This window comes from Megascapheus bottae, chromosome 3 (genome assembly GCF_031878675.1).
Source record: "Megascapheus bottae isolate mThoBot1 chromosome 3, mThoBot2.hap1, whole genome shotgun sequence".
Classification (NCBI taxonomy): domain Eukaryota; kingdom Metazoa; phylum Chordata; class Mammalia; order Rodentia; family Geomyidae; genus Megascapheus; species Megascapheus bottae.
Window position 1 is genome coordinate 71,407,210 of NC_143511.1, and position 17,502 is coordinate 71,424,711.

The window sequence follows — 17,502 nt, forward strand, 5'->3', positions numbered from 1 at the left end:
CCCCAGAACTGTAAGGATGAAGTTCTACACAGAGAGGCCAAGAAAAATGTGAACAGAGAAACCTTGTGGATTCTACATTCAGTCCATTAGCAGTAGATTACATCCTTTTGTTCAATCACATTGCTACACATTTGTCCTTATTTATTTATTTATTTATTTATTCATTTATTTTTTTTGCCAGTACTGGGCTTGAGCTCAGGGCCTGAGCACTGTCCTTGGGCTTTCTCAAGGCTAGCACTCTACCACTTGAGCTACCATGCCACTTCTGGCTTTTTCTATGTATGTGGTACCGAGGAATCGAACCTGGGTCTTTGTGCATGCTAAGCAAGCATTCTACCACTAGGCCAAACTCCCTGCCCCTTGTTCCATGATTTGATCATGCTTGACCAATGAAGTCTCCATCAGAATCTAAAAGGAGAGCTTCTCAACATCTGAACACATGCAGGCTTTGAGGAAGGCGAATGATATCACCTTCACTCTGCGAGTGTGGGGTCCCTCAAATCACACAGACTGGATAGAAGCTCCTGCCTTCTGGACCCTTCCAGACCTTGCCTTAGGCATTACTTCATCTGGGTGTTCTTTTGTAGCCTTTAAAAGAAACTCATAATGTACTGAAGTATTTCCCTAGTGCTGTCCCGTACCACTCTAGCAAGTTAATGGAACTCAAGGAGGGGATTATGGGAGCCCCAGTGAGTAGTCAGATAATGAGGATTGAGAAGCCTGCACTTGCTCCTGGCATTGGAAGTGTGGAAAATCTTAGGTTCTGAACACTAAAGACCCAAGAGGTGTGCTACTACCTCCAGGTGGAAGATGCAAGATGGGAAAAGATCTAGATGACACTGAGGTGGTGTTTGCTGCAGAAGTGATTACTTGACAGGCCTAGAATCAGAAGAGAGCTGTTTTTAGCATAGTAGGTAAAACTGAGCTTTGAGTTCTCCTGAAGTGAGTTCTACTGCATCTTCACACTTCTACTTTGCTGTGTTCTTAAGGAAAATGTGAATTTTCTGTTTGCTTTTTGCAACTTTTGATCTTTTCATTGAAATTAGAAATCGACTTAGCATCGTCCAGGGCAGATTTCCATCATGATGGTCTTTTGAGCCTGAGATACAATTGTTATAAATCTCTTGGGACAGTCGTTGAACATTTTATGTAACAGTGACATTTTTCTTAGTTTAAAAACAGAAATATTGAAGGGATGGTGGGTGACCATAGTTATAACACTCAATATACCTATGTGAAATGGAACCAGGTAACTTGAGTGGATGGGAGGAGCTGGGGCACATGGGTGAGCTGTGCTAGAAGGAGTGACAGCAATCAAAATGCATTGTACTCATACAATTAACATGCTGCATTCAAACTTCTCTGTCCCACTAGAGATGATAAGAACAAATTTAAGAATGGGAATATCGGGATACATTCTATTTCAATCAAGACTGCTTAATTCCTTTGCTGTGAATGAAAACTTGAGGCCCTTTTAGTTCAGGACAGCTAGATACACTGCTTGTCACAGCAGAAAATGTCTATGTGGGAACTGGACTAAAGCAGAGTCTCACCTGACACGTTGATGTGTTGATGCCCTCGTAAGTATACCCTTCTACACATGACATAGAAACGTGCTTGTTTGCGCTGGAATCATCTCCGTGGATAAGCAAACGTGTCAGATTTGGTGGTAGAGGGCATTGTTTAGGACTGCAAGAGATTCTCTCAGGGGACCAGTGACCATTTTTCTGGCAGGTGAAAGTATCTATATCTGTGTCCATCATGTAACCGTCCAGACACCTGCAATACAAATAAGAAATGAAGGCCTTGAAGGGAGTACTGTGCAGTTCCTGACCTGTTCTAGGATTGAAGGTATTAAAAGGCTTAGCACTTTATGCATCAGAATTAGCTCAAACATCAGGTGGCTGGCTTTGCCCAGACCTCCACTTCAACATTAGTCAATTAAAATTGCTCTCGTTGATTATTTTCCTCCTCCTCCTCCTCCTCTTCTTTTTTTTTTTTTTGCCAGTCCTAGGCTCGAGCTCAGGGCCTGAGCACTGTCTTGGACTTTCTCAAGGCTGGAGCTCTACCACTTGAGCCTCAGCACCACTTCCGGCTTTTTTCTATATATGTAGTACCAAGGAATCAAACCCCAGTCTTCGTGCATGCTAGGCAAGCACTTTACCATTAGGCCAAACTCCTAGCCCGATGTTTGTTATTTTCAACGCAGATGCCAATACTGAATTCATTTGTACCTAAAACTAGCTGATAGTTCAAAAAACTCTAAGCAAAGTCTACAGGTCATTCGGATACTACTGGGAATCTATCACAGTATCCATGGCCTAACTACTATGTTATAGGTACTGTCCTAGGTTCTCCACAGAAGACAATTCTTTTTTAATCTTGGTCAATAGGTGTTATCGAGTGTTGGTGTTCCAATTTAAGTTCGTTTGGCTCTGAGACCATCTACCATTTTGAAAATGTGCACAACTATTCAGGAAATGTTTCTGTAACAGTTACTAATTTCTGGTAATGGCCACATGTGGGCTACAAATATCAACTCTATCTCAGTTACTTTCTCAGTATTTTTGTTGTTGTTGGAACAGGTGCTTTGTAATCCTACTCTGATCCTGAAATTGATAGCACAGAGATTAAGTAGCTTCAAAAGGCATTCAGCTTAGGTAACCCTGGTGCTGAGTTCCTATGGACCATTAAAAGGCAGTGTGGTACAGTAGACAAACTGCAAACTTTATCTTGACTTTTGTTCTGGAATCATGCTTTTGCCACTGCTCTATGTTGCCTTTTTTTGTTGTTAAACTGTATAATTAACATTTGCTAATAGTAATAAACACACACAACAAGGAACAAAACTATGCAGGTCTTAGGAAGCAGATGACACTGGCTCCTCAACTTAAACCATACACACCCATACCAAAATAGAACATTTAGAACATATTGAACAACAGGGAGTAAGAATTTTTTTTGCATAGTGCCTGAGCTGCCACTCATTGGTTTCATTATGATTACATCTCTTGGTTCTACTTTTTACAGCAATTAGAAGAATGAAAGATGGGGCTAAAGTGCTCACAACACATTGCCTAAGGAGAATTGCTGAAATCAAATTTAACGGTCTTACCTCAGTTTTACTTTGCTTTCATAAGTGTATACTTCTCCAGTGGCCTCTGCATTGGCAACAGCTGGTGGGGGCCCACAGGAGAGAGGCTCACACACTGGGTAAGGGTGGCTCCATATCCCTGCCTCTGTACAAATCAGATTAGAGTTGCCTTGCATCACATAGCCGGATCTGCAGCTGTAAGTCACCACATTTTCCTCTGAATTGCTACTTTCACTGATGAGTGCATTTGGTATGGCTGGAAGAGAACCACAGGACGTGTGTTCACAGTGAGGGAAGTCAGAACTCCACTGACCATTGGCTTCACAAGTGATTTCAGAAAGTCCTAGGAGCTTAAAACCTTTGAAGCACTGAATCTGGGCCGTCTTTCCACAGCCAAAATCAGTTCCATTGACAGTTCCGTACTGGATGAGTGGTGTAGAACACATGCAAGGCAGGCAGGAGGGTGGGCTGCCACTCCAGGAACCATTGGAGAGACATCTTCTTGAAGGACTTCCATGCAGTTTATAACCAGGAAAGCACTGATACTGGATGTGTCCACCATGATAAAAGGAAAAACCATTAGGGAAGCCCCGCGGAAGATCTTCAGGAGGCCCACAGCTGACTGGTTTACAGACAGGGACCTCTGCATCCCAGGTACCATCTGACTGACAGGTGATTTTTTGGGCACCATGCAATACGTAGCCCTCCTGACAGTGGAACATGACTTCCTTCTTAACACTATAGTCCCGGCCACCCATCACCCCATTTGCTACCTGTGGAGGGGTGGCACATCTGATAGGTATGCATTTAGGAGTGGCTTCGCTCCAACTCCCATTGGCAAGACAAACACGGCTTCTGGCTCCCTCAAGCAAGAAGCCTTCATTGCAAATATACTCAATCCCTTTCCCAAAGGTGTACTCTTCTCCTTTGACTTGGCCATTGGCTGATACTGGGGGTGTGCCACAATCCACAGGAAGGCAAACTGGCTCACGGCCATCCCAGTTTTTATTATCCTGGCATGTTCTCCTCTCAGGGCCTTTGAGCACATAGCCTGGGTCACACTCATAGTACAACACACTCAGGTATGTGTAGTTGCTTCCTTTGATGGATCCGTTCATGATTGGATTTGGCTTTTGGCATGCAATGGTTTCACAGCGTGGGGGAGCCCCACTCCACTTCCGGTTCTGCAGACAAAATCTCATGTCAGAGCCTATCAGGATGTGTCCAGGTTTGCAGCTGTACTGTACGGCGCTTCCCATGGTAGTCTGTGTAAAATGCAAAAGGCCATTTTCAGGAGCAACTGGCAGGTCACATTCAATTGAAATGCAGGAAGGTGCACTGCCATTCCAAGTGCCATCTTCCTGGCACATCAGCACAGGGTTTCCTAAAAGTTCATATCCTGGATTACAGGTATAGGAAACCACTGTGCCATAGAGAAAATGTGATGAATGTGTACTGGGGGATTCCTTCATGTGGTCCCAGCTTTCAGTCACTGCTTCCAAACGATGAGGGCCGGGAGTCAGATAGGGAACTTCCAATATGTCATCTTCTTGGTCAAAATATCTCTGGCCCTCTTTGATTTCAGTACAATCTCCAAAATCGATGTGAGGAGGGAGCCCACAGTCGATGGGTACACATGTGGGAATGGAGCTTGACCATCCTGACTCTTCACAGGTCTGCATGGCATGGCCAGCCACCTGGAATCCGGGGAAGCAGCTATAGATGATCATGGCTCCGTATCGGTAATCAGCCCCTTCTACGAAACCATTTTCAATTGGTTGTGGGGCGTTACAGTAGATGGCATTGCAGGATGGGGCAGCCACATCCCAGTCACCTGTTTCTAAACAGGTCAAGGCTTTGGACCCTTCCAGTTGGAAGCCTTCATCACAAGAATAGGTGACGATCTGCCCATAATGAAGGTTGGTAGAAGAGAATTTGCCATTTAAAATCTCCTTGGGCCTGGGGCACTCAATGGGTTTACATGTTGGTTTTCCTCCAATCCAGTCACCATTTTCACCACACAGGGTGGTACTATTGCCTACTAACTCAAAACCTGGCTTGCAGGTGTAGAGAGCTGTGCTGAGATAGGCCAGTCCTTGCACATCAATGATGCCATTGAGGATTTCCTCAGGATGGGGGCATTCTACTGGAACACATTCTGGCAGTGGGGAGCTCCAGGTACCATCGGCTTGGCAGATGGTGTTAGGATTGCCTCTTAGGAAAAATCCATCCACACAGGAATACTTGACAGTACTTCCAAAATGGAGAGTGGAAGAAGGCACAGGGCTACCAAAGGAAATCAGGGGAGGTGGGAGGCAAAGAACCACCTTGCAAACAGGGAAGGAGTCATTCCATCGCTGGGATGGCAAGCATTTCAGGACAGAGGGGCCTTGTAGGGCATGGCCTTCTTTACAGGAAAATGTCACCACACCAACTTCCCAAGTTAACTCTTTCAGTATGAGCTGGTTTTCTAACAGAGGTGGCTCTGGGCACTTGGTGGGTACACACTTGGGGCTTGGCTTCTTACTCCACTTGCCAGATTTCTGGCATGTCCAGGTACTGTCACCGACAAGCTCATAACCCTCATGGCAGAAAAACTGAACCTTGGAGCCCACTTCAAAGTTTTCCCCTTTCATGAAGCCGTTCTGGATTGGTGGAGGTTTCCCACAGTTTAGAGGGATGCACACCAGTGGGGATTCACTGTGCCAGTGACGATTGGCTTGGCAGACAAACACAGGACTCCCCACGGACTTGTAGCCTGGATTGCACTGGTACCTCGCTTCACTCTCATAGATTCTGCCAGTTGCATGCTGAATAACAGGAAGAAAAAGTGAGTATATGGTGTATAACATGAATATAACATGTAATTTTGATTGTTTTCATAGTTAAAAAATACTGAAGTTAATCAATTAGGACCTCAGGAAATAAAGTCTTTTATTTTCAATACAGTAGGCTCATTCTATTTTAAGAAATAAGTGCTAATTTAGAAGTAAAACATAACAGATCAAAGTAGATAATCCCTGCTATAGTTTTACCACAGGATGACGCCCCTAATAAATAAAAAGATCATTGAAGGGCAATACCAAAAATAAATAATTTTGCCAGTTTTTATGGATTTGTCCCAAGTGTTCTATTAGAGTTTTTTCCTTCACAATATACTTCAAACTGTGGTATGAAAATGGAAAATAAAAATCAATCTTCTACTTTTCAAGTAGAGAATTTAAGCCAGGCACTTGTGGTTCTTGTCTGTAATTCTCACTACTTGAGAGGTTGAAATCAGTAGGATAGTGGTTCAACCAGGGCAGGCAGAAATGGTTGTGAGACTTCTCAAAGTTCAACCAATAACTTGGCATGGTGGCACCAGCCTTCCAGCCACTGAGATCGCTAGGACTATAATTGTAGGCCTGCCTTGGCAGAGAAGTCCCCAAGATTCCATCTCAGTAGAAGCAGTGGTGGCATGAATCTGTTTTTCTCAGCTATGACAGACAACATAAAATACATGTCCTGTAGTCCAGGCACACAGCTTGGCAGGGTGTGAGACCACCCCCCATCTCAAAATTAAGTAGTGAAAAGTAGTACTGGTGGCATGGTTCAATAATAAGATCCCTTGCCTAGCAAGCACAAGGTCCAGAGTTCAAAACCCAGTGCCACTGACTAATAAATAAATATAAAAAGAATTTAAGACTCAGGACCTTAAAATTAAAATAAATCAGAATAAAGTATTTTGTATAATTAATATAAATAGTTAAAAATTTAAAGTGAATGTAAACCAAGACATTTTAAGCATATAAATTATTAAAATCTACAACTTACTGTGCTTTTTGGTGGAATTGTCATTTCTAACTTCTAAATTTCATGAACTTAACAGTATTTGGGGGAAAAAGTATTTGGAAACAATTGTTTTATGTTATATATTGTTCAAGTACCCCACATGCATGTCAACACAAATGCCATCATAGACTGACCCTCTATTATTAAATGCTAGACCTGCAGTGTTTCTAACAGCCTGGCTCCTGGTAGATGCTCTAGAAACACTATGAAACAAATAAACCTTTCTTATTAACAGTCGATAGGCTGTATCTGTAAAGTTAATATATGTAAGGAAAAGTTTTAAATAAGAAAGCTTTCACTATTATCTTGATGTTCTCAAATACTAAGAAGGAGAGGCACTGGGGTTGGTGGAAACATTAAAGAAATAGTGTGATCAGAATATTATTTATGCAAAAATGTCCTTTGATTTAGGGGATTCTTGATCCTGTTTTCTTGATGAACTTATGAAGAAGAAACCTATTTGTTTGGAAGCAGACATGTCTCAGGGTCATATTTTTATTTTGTCCATTATGCTGAACCATCTTTACAGCTATTGAAAGAGCAATGTAAAACCTTTGTCATGGTTACGTTATTCTATATTTTGCTGACCCCCCCCCCAAATTTCTCTAAATTCTATTTAGATCTTATATATTTTCTTTTCCTTTTTTTTGGTGCTAGTACTAGGGCTTGAACTCAGAGCCTGCGTTATGCTCCTTGGCTTTCTTACTCAAAGTTCTAGCACTTCAGCCACACATCCACTTCTGGTTGTTTTCATGGTAACTGGCTCTGGAGATTCTCAGCTCACAGCCTCCTAAGTAACTAGGACTACAGGCATGAGCTGCTGACCCCATCCAGCATAGATCTTAATTTCCTAAACTGAACGACCATTTTGGAGTAATTTGTATAAATTAAAACAGTGTTTTATTAAAATGGACTTAATCTAACTTAGTATTTAGGGTAAAGGTATGCCACAAATTGCTTAGAAAAGACTGACTGAAAAGATTGTGTTGCCTAGTGTGGTGGCTCACGCCTGTAATCCTAGCTAGTCAGGAGGCTGAGATCTGAGGATTGTGGTTCAAAGCCAGCCCAGGCACTAAAGACCGAGAGTCTCTTATCTCCAATTATCCACTAGAAAACGGGAAGTGGCACTGTGGCTCAAGGGGTAGCCTTAAGCTGAAGAGCTCAGGGACAGTGCCCAGGTCCAAGCTCCACGACTGACAGACAAAAAAAGAGGATTTATCATGATCTTGATGCATTTTTCTCCTGCAAGCACCCCTAGAGGTTTGAAGCACTTCTCTGTTTCAACAAATCTACTCACGGCCTTGGCTTGTGAACACCAGGCAGCGGTAAGGGGGATGGAAGCATGGGCTCTTCAGTCTCTTACCTGCAGGAAGCCATTCTCTACCTTAGGTGGCTCACTGCAGGAGACCGGATGGCACGTGGGTATGGGGCTACTCCACTGCCCCGTGGCTTCACACGTGCTCTTCTTCTCCCCTTTAATGTAGAACCCTTTGTGGCAGCTATAGGCCACCATGGCCCCAAAACTGTAGTTGGATCCACTTGCATAGCCATACGCGATGCTGGGTGGCTCCCCGCAGCGGACGGGGACACACTGGATGGACAGCGGGGAAGGGTTCCACTGCCCCCCTCTCATACATTCAATCTTTGCTGAGGTGTTCAGCACGAACCCTTCCATGCACTTGAAGCTCACAACAGAACCAGCTGCAAACCTTGCTTTGCTCACAGATTCCAAGATGCTGTATGAAACAGATGGGGGTTTTTCACAGAAATGAGCTATACAGCGGGGGACTGCCTGGCCTTCGGGGGGAATCCATTTGCCCTGGGCATTGCAAAGGAGCTGGGAATTGTCCGCCAAGCTGTAACCGTCGGCACAGTAATAAAATGCAATGTCGCCAAAGAGCCGATGGGCAGTCTCTGGGGAGGCGTGTTCCACACTGGGGGGTTCGTCACAGGAGACGGCCAGACACTGCTGGTTACCTCCGCTCCATTTGCCATTGGCCAGGCACTCCACGGTGTCAGGACCAGCAAGCGTATAGCTGTAATGGAGGACAAAAAAACCAATAAATATGCATCACGTTTAAGAAACAGAAACAGCATTTATATCTTCTGTTATTTTTTTTTCTTTGGTCCTGGGACTTGAACTCAGGGCCTGAGCACTGTCCTTGGACACTTTTTGCTCAAGGCTAAAGCTCTGCCACTTGAGCTACAGCACCACTTCCGGCTTTTTCTATGTATGTGGTACTGAGGAATCGAACCTGGGTCTTGATGCATGCTAGGCAAGCACTCTACCACTAGGCCAAACTCCCTGCCCTCTTCTTTCTTTTTTGATTAATGGCATCATAAAGTAAGATGATAATATCAGGGAGGGAAATGAAGGTAGAAATTAAAATAAAAATATATCTGAGGGGCTGGGAGTTTGGCCTAGTGGTAGAGTGCTTGCCTAGCATGCACAAAGACCCAGATTCGATTCCTCAGTACCACATGCATAGAAAAAAGCTGGAAGTGGTGCTGAGGCTCAAGTGGTAGAGCTCTAGTCTTGAGAAAGTCCAAGGACAGTGCTCAGGCCCTGAGCTCAAGCCCAGGACTGGCAAAAAAAAAAAAAAATATATATATATATATATATATATATACACACATATATATATATATCTGAGCTGGATGCAGTGGCTCACACCTTTACTCTTAGCTACTCAGGAGGCTGAGATCTGACAATCATGGTTCAAAGCCACACCTGGCAGAAAAGTCTGTGCGATTCCTCTCCAATTAACCAACAGAAAGCTGTAAGTAGCACTATGGTTCCAAGTGGTAGAGCACTAGCCTTGAGCAAAAAAAGAGCTCAGGCATAGAGCCTGGGCCCTGAGTTCAAGGGCCATAACTATCAATAACAAAAGTCATATGTGTGTGTGTGTGTGTGTGTGTGTGTGTATAAAATCTATCTACTTATCCATATAATTATCTCTCTCTCTCTCTCTATATATATATATATATGTATACTCAATTAGAGAAGTTTGGTTTGAGAAACTTGAGAGAACTTGGGAGACAGTCATTTGTCAGCACTTGCTGTAGGCTATGTATAAATAAGAGGCAATAAAAACAGAATCCAAGGGCTTGACCAAGATTACTTAAGAAGATGTCCTAAGGTGCCCAGAGAGGTGTTACGAGAACCCCAAATTCTTTAGCCTCTATCTGAATTGTGGCATATACAGAACCCCATCACCCAGTAAATGATGTAAACAATAGAGAGAGAGAGAGCCATGGCATCAGTACTAGTGACCCTGACTTATGAAGGTGTCTCCAGATCCCCTATTACCACGCCAACAGCCTCACTGTACCTCTTACAAGAGTGGGCCACGACACTCAGTCTGGGGTACACACTATTTCTAGTTACTTGGGAACTGGGGAAAGGAAAGAATTACAAATGAAAACTGGAAATTATCACCTCTTATTCTAGCCCAAGGAAGAACAAATGTGCCTTCTGTTATTTTTATCATTATCTTTCCAACCATGACTTTGCTTTATGCTTTCTTCCTTTAAAACAACTGTTATTCTTAGGATACTGAGCTCATCAATGAGATGACTTTCATTTGACATATATAAACATATCTTGAAATTAATATTAACATTTATTGAGGAAGAGAAATTAAGATTTTTACTATTAAGGAACTCTAGCAATTATTATATTTCTTTTTGTGTGGATATGTGTACTGAGAATTGAACCCAATACTTCACAATGCTATGCAAATACTATAGGGTCATAGAATCCTGTGTGTGTGTGTGTGTGTGTGTGTGTGTGTGTGTGTGTGTGTGTGTTACTCAGGCTAGGATTCAGAGCTGCTTAACAGACAAACACTCTACCACACCCCAGTCCTAACTGTACATTTTCAGACAAAAAAATGAGTACACTTTGGTCCTATTTGACTCCCCTCATCACTTGACTTCCCCCACCCCCCGCCTCTCTGATTTCAGCCTGATCTCAGCAACAGTTTGTAAAAGAAGGGCTAATGAGCCTTATTTCATGCAGAGTTCAGTCAGGCATTCGAGACATCCAATGAACTTTAAAGCAGCAATTACTGCCAGCCTCCATTGCCTTCAATATGCATTGCTTTACTATTCTGTTGGTATGGAAAGTTTTACCTAATAGCTCTCCGTCTTTCTTTATGTATAATGGGTTGGCCCATTATGACAGATGGATAGGATGCAAAAATCTTAAATTGCTTCCCAGTGCTGGCTCAACAAAGCAGAGCAAAGTATTAGGATATGCAGAAGGTGAGTTGTTCTTATCTTCATTATCACTCTTATTAAAGAGACTGATGAAAGAATGTCTAACAACTGATTAGGCTGTCATTTCGATATTAGTGAAAAATAAGGAGAGAAAAGTAAATTGGTGCCTAAATGGAATCCTGATTAGACAAATTCATTTTATTGTTCTTGTTGTTTTTAGTGGTGTTCAGGTTAGAACCCACAGCCTCACACTGGCTAGGTAGATGCAAGGCCACTGAGTCTTGACTTCAGCCCCCTTTCTCACTGGTTATTTTCAAGGTGGATTCCTCTTTATTTATTTATTTATTTATTTTTTGCCAGTCCTGGACTTTAGCTCAAGGCCTGAGCACTGTCCTTGGACTTTCTCAAGGTTAGAGCTCTACCACTTGAGCCTCAGCACCACTTCCACCTTTTTTCTATGTATGTGGCACTGAGGAATCGAACCTGGGTTTTCGTGCATGCCAGGCAAGCACTCTACCACTAGGCCAAACTCCCGCCCTCCTCTCTATTTTTTATTTTATTTTTTGCCAGTCCTGGGCTTGAGCTCAGGGCCTGAGCACTGTCCTTGGACTTTCTCAAGGCTAGAGCTCTACCACTTGAGCCTCAGCACCATTTCCAGCTTTTTTCTGTGTGTGGTACTGAGGAATTGAACCCAGGTCTTTGTGCATGCTAGGCAAGCACTCTACTACTAGGCCAAACTCCCGGCCCCTAGGTTCCTCTTTATAACTGAGCTGGCTTAGGTTGTGATTCTCCTACTTATGCTTCCCCATGTTGCCAGGATTATAGGCATGTGTCATTGTACCCACTCATGGTTCTCCTTAAATGGATGAGAGGGAATCCCCAAGCTCTTCCTCCTCCCTATTCTCCCCCCTCCCCCTTACTTCTCCTTTCCCCTACTAGCCTCCCAAGTAGCTAAAATTACAGACTGGGGCCACGATGCTCAATGAGCTGATTGGCTCATTTTTATAGATGTCTGGCTGGTAATTCATGCAAACTTAACATTGTGCCTAGCCATACAGATAGAAGTAGCAGAATTGGGAACTGAATTTACTTTATCAGATTCCAGCAATTACGTCGTTCTCCTATAGTACTGCTCTATCTCTCCCTTTTTCTTTTCTAAGCGAGTCAAGCATAACTATGATTTGTAGGTGTACAGTAGTACCTCCCCACTGGAGAGTGACAGATAGATACGATCTGACTCTTATCAGGCCTGGCTCTACAAACTTGACTTCTCTGTATGACTTTCAATAAACACTTTGTTCTTTACTCAGTGACTCTTACAGGCCTGCTCTCAGCCAGTGTAGCTTCCCTAGTGCCCAGAAACTTCCTTGGGGAAGTATCTGTTTACACTTCTACTCCTTCACATCTCTCACCTTAGAAAGACTCTTATCAGAAAAGACTCTTATCATTATATACCAAGAATTTTTCCTGGGGTCCCTCTTAGTTCTGTAAGGAATCAACTGCTAGGCAAAAAAGATGGATTCCTTCATCTTAGGCAGAAATAGGACATCTCTAGAAGATAGATAAATCAATAAAAATGATGGAGCATACACAGAGATATGTACATTTAACGTGGGTGCAACTGTATGTTACGGACAGAAGTGTGTAAATGGGTGCTCATAGACTTCCCCACTGGCTGAGTGAGGTCTCCATTTAGGACTCTTTCAGTTCATCATTTTTGAATAAACTCAGTTCTTTATATGAGGATCTCAAGTGAACAAATATTTAGGAAGATACCCATAGATGATATACTAAGAACATCATCTCATTATATAAAAAAATCATTCTCCCTGATTTGGGCATGTGTATTCCATTGTTCCTGTGTAGGGTGTGTTTTGAGTGGAAGTTATATTTATTGAGCCTCCTGATGTTTTACAGCACAATTTACACCATTTTCACACTTCCAAACATGTATCATTATGTCCATGGATTCCTTGATGTGGCTAGAATATTTCACTGGCTCAAGTTCAGAGACCCAGCTTTAGACACACTTGGTTTAGAAGAATCTATTGTGGCATCTATAAAAGTCTTCCTTTATGGCAGAAGCAGCTGCCTCAGAATGAACTCTCCTTTTTTCCAGAGTCTCTTGAGCATATGAGAATTGTGCTTTAGAATTTCAGACCTCTGGGCTGGGAGTTTGGCCTAGTGGTAGAGTGCTTGCCTAGCGTACATGAAGACCCAGGTTTGATTCCTTGGTAACACATACATAGAAAAAAAAAGGCAGGAATGGGCTGTGGCTCAAGTGGTAGAGCTCTAACCTTGAGAAAGTCCAAGGACAGGGCCCTGAGCTCAAGCCCAAGACCGGAAAAAAAAAAAAAAGAATTTCAGATCTCTGATTCCTGATCTTCTGACACATTTCTACCAGAGACTCCTCCCTGATGGGGGGAAAAATACACCAAAATGATTCTATAACCTAACAGAAAATTGCCAGAAATACATTTCTGCACAAGTGAGTTCAAGGACCACATTGTTAATACTACTACTAATTTCTCTGAACTTTGGTCTGAACTGAAAACTTGATTTTTCTTTATGACTTTCAATGCAACTTGGTTCTTCACTCAGCGACTCTTATGAGCCTGCTCTGGACCAGAGTAGCTTTCTGAGTGCACAGCTCCATCCTTAGGGAAGTATGTGTTTATACTTCTGTCCCTCCACATCTCACGACAGAAAGAGTGATATCTTCTACCTGATGAATGGGAAGGGAGGAAGGCCCTACAGATGAGATGACTCTCAAAAGTAGTCCTGTGAGGAGAGAAGTGGAGAAGAGTTGCTTAGCAAGAGACAGGAGCAAGGGCATAGGAACAAGATACAGCTGGGACCCAGTGGCAATACACAGATAGGAGAGGCTAAAGACACTTGGAAAAGGGGAAAAAGAAACTAACATTGTCTGAATGTATGTGTATGTATATGTGTTGATAATGAATATCTTCTAAAATACATAAATTAGTCTTTTAAGATAATAAAGGAGAATCTATCTCCCATACAGCATAAGCATATTTTCCCCACTTATTTTTATTGAAGAAGCACTTAAAGGATGATCAACTTTGAACAGATGTTGAGGCATACCCATAAATGCTGGCTACAAAAGCAAGACAGACCTGGGACTAATTTAAAATGGAGGGCTTGCTCATTAAATTTTACGCAGCATTTTGTATTGTCATTTAAACAAGCACTAAGGATACTCAATGTAGATTTTTATTTAAAAACTAGTCCATAATAAAAAAAAACTTGTTTTGTTGCATACATCAAAGGGAAAGAATGGCCCATCAGTGTCACACCGGAGTGTCAGGCACATCTGAGGACAAATTGGCCAGAATGCATTTTCATGTTCATGTTCTTGGATAAATAACTAAAAGTCCTTTGAAACTTCAGCAGAATAATTTCTTTTTACTTTTTATTTTTTGCCAGTTCTGGGGCTTGAACTAAGGGCCTGGGCACTTGTCCTTGGACTTTCTCAAAGCTAGTACTCTACCACTTGGGCCACAGAAAACACCAAAAGTGGTGCTATGTCTTCCAGCTTTTTTTGTGTGTATGTGGTACCAAGGAACCGAATCCATGGCTTCTCGCACACCAGGAAAGCACTCTAACACAAAGTGGAAGCTTATGCATTAGCATGTGCCCAAGAAGCTTTGTGAAAGAGCTACTAAGAGGGAAATGAGCTCTTCTTCTAAAGAGAAGAACCGCCCATTAAACAGCTCCATTACACAGTTGAAACTTAATAAGAAAAATAGAAAGCATACATGGACATCAGTAACTAATCTGTTTTTCAGTTCACAGCAACCATCAAAGCTTTTATCTTGCTATATCCAGTAATTGCATTTACAAGCTCATAGTTGACAAGAGTCAAGAGAAACATGTGATCAGGGTTTTATATTATTAACTCTTTCATCACCTAAGACAGGAAAAAAGAGAGAGAGAGAGAAATAAATGACTACTTAGATGTTTGCCCTGGCAGCTGAATCACCATTCCTTCCCAGCATTTGAAAGTTGTGATTAAGTGTTTCAAAAAGATAAATAAATGTTTTAATGAAAGATACATTTGGAAGACTAAGGTCAGAAGAGGATGCAGTAATGAGGCTTTGAACAGCTTTCCTTTTCTGGCATCCCTCACTCTACCCTGGGCTCCTAAAGTCTCTTCATTCTTAACTTGGGAGTGGATGTGCTTCCTGAAACCTAAGGAAAAGCTGAAAGCTCAATGCAAAACCATGACAGTATTAAAAAAACAAAAAGTAAAAAAGAGGGCTGGGAGTTTGGCCTAGTGGTTGAGGGCTTGCCTAGCATGCACAAAGACCCGGGTTCAATTCCTCAGTACCACATACATAGAAAAAAGCTGGAAATGGTGCTGAGGTTCAAGTGCTAGAGCTCTAGCCTTGAGAAAGTCCAAGGACAGTGCTCAGGCCCTGAGCTCAAGCCTAGGACTGGAAAAAAAAAAGTCACAAAGGCATTAGAGAAAAATGTGTGTGCATGTACACACACATGCAGCCTGGGTCCCTTCCACAGTATGCAAAGCAAGGCAAAGAGAAGATAGGACTGAGAAAGAATGGAGAGGAACATTAATTCTGTATGTATGTATGTATGTATGTATGTATGTATGTATGTATGTATGTATGTATATATGTATGTGTGTGCCTGTACGTGTGCCCATGAGCATGCACATGCCAGTCTTGGGGCTTGAACTTGAGTGCTTTACCTGACCTTTTTTGCTCAAAGCCAGTGCTCTATCACTTAGCTCCACTTCTGTCTTTTTAAAGGTAGTTTATCAGAGGTAAGGGTCTTGGGCCTTTCCTGCCAGGGCTGGCTTTGAACTGTGATTCTCAAACTCAGCCTCCTGAGTAGGATTACAAGAGTGAGTCACTGGTGCCTAACCCTTACCTTTTTATAAGATCAGTAGCATCTTAGGAAGTGTAAGGAGGCACCAAGACAGCTCACATTACACAAAAGACGTGACTTGCTATCCTGGACTAAAACAACATACAATATGTGCTGACTGATGCCAATAAATCTCCTTTTCCAGTCAGAGGACCAAGTGGAAAAGGAATAAAGGTGGGATGAGGGCTGAGCTCCAGTTCTGGCTACAACGGTCTGGAAAACTCTCCCCTATTCACTACTTAATGAAATATAACAGGTATCACTTAAATTCATAGCTGAGCTGACCAGAGATGAAATCTCCATGTTCCAGATAGGGAGAAGAAATAAAAGTCAGAAAAGGGCCGGGAGTTTGGCCTAGTGGTAGAGTGCTTGCCTAGCATGCACGAAGACCCAGGTTCGATTCCTCGGTACCACATACATAGAAAAAAGCCAGAAGTGGTGCTGAGGCTAAGTGGTAGAGCTCTAGCCTTGAGAAAGTCGAAGGACAGTGTTCAGGCCCTGAGCTCAAGCCCAGGACTGGCAAAAAAAAAAAAAGTCAGAAAAGTAACCCTGTCAATGAATACTTTGGCTGCTCTGTATTAGAGAAGAAAAGGAAATGGAGAGAATAGGAAATACAGCCTTGGTGTTGAGTCACTGAGGTGTAGCTGAGTCTCTGGTATGAGCCTACATTCTAGAAAGACATCCACTCAAAGGCTAAGCTGGCAAACTTCCATCCTATGGTCAGCTCTGGTTTGTTTGTTTCTTTGTTTTTTGTGCTCTGGGTCTGAAAGTCTCCTAAGGGTTTCAGGTTAGAATTTATACTACTCATTTTCTATGGAAAACCTGCAAGTTGATAAATGAATGTCAAATTGGATTTTGGGTGGAAATTCTTCTGGAGGTATTTGGCAAAAAAATAATTCACATAATTATATCTAAATAATTCACATAAGTCATATGCAAGTCTGACTATGACCACGTAGTTTGTAGGAGACTTCCTTAGTTAAAGCAAGTCCTGATTATTGTCAGGACGTAATCTGAAGTCAAAACACAGATACACACAAACATGCTTTCCATTGCAGTGGGGCTATGGTGAGAACAGAACCAATTGTCTAAAGTCTATAAATATTATGAAGTCTGTTGAAATAAAGATCAAACACTCAAAATTCTTTTTGAAAAGGAGTAATTATGAACATAACTAGAATAGAAATTTTAGAAACAAAAATACAGAGAATAGAATTTTTGTTGTTTTTGCTTGGTCGTGGGGCTTGAACTCTGGGCCTGGGCCCTGTCCCTGAGCTCTTCAGCTCAAGGCTATCACCCTACCCCTGAAGCCACAGTCCCATTTCTCATTTTCTATGATTGAGTAGAGATAGGGGTCTGATGTTTTTTAGTGCCTGGGCTGGCTTTAAACCGCTATCCTCAAATCTCACCTTCTGAGTAGCTAGGATTATAGGCATGAGCCACTGTGC

At 42.4% G+C, this 17,502-nt stretch overlaps 1 protein-coding gene across 1 annotated transcript in view; it reads right to left on the reverse strand.

The window, feature by feature from the left end:
- Svep1 (sushi, von Willebrand factor type A, EGF and pentraxin domain containing 1) overlaps positions 1 to 17,502 on the reverse strand; it is a 152,536-nt gene that overhangs the window by 20,920 nt on the left and 114,114 nt on the right. Inside the window, exons 37-39 of the mRNA XM_090330416.1 lie at positions 8,289 to 8,961; positions 3,116 to 5,904; positions 1,554 to 1,779 (exon numbers count right to left, since the gene is read on the reverse strand). Coding sequence (XP_090186542.1) covers positions 1,554 to 1,779; positions 3,116 to 5,904; positions 8,289 to 8,961 — 3,688 coding nt within the window. The remainder of the gene's footprint in view (positions 1 to 1,553; positions 1,780 to 3,115; positions 5,905 to 8,288; positions 8,962 to 17,502) is intronic.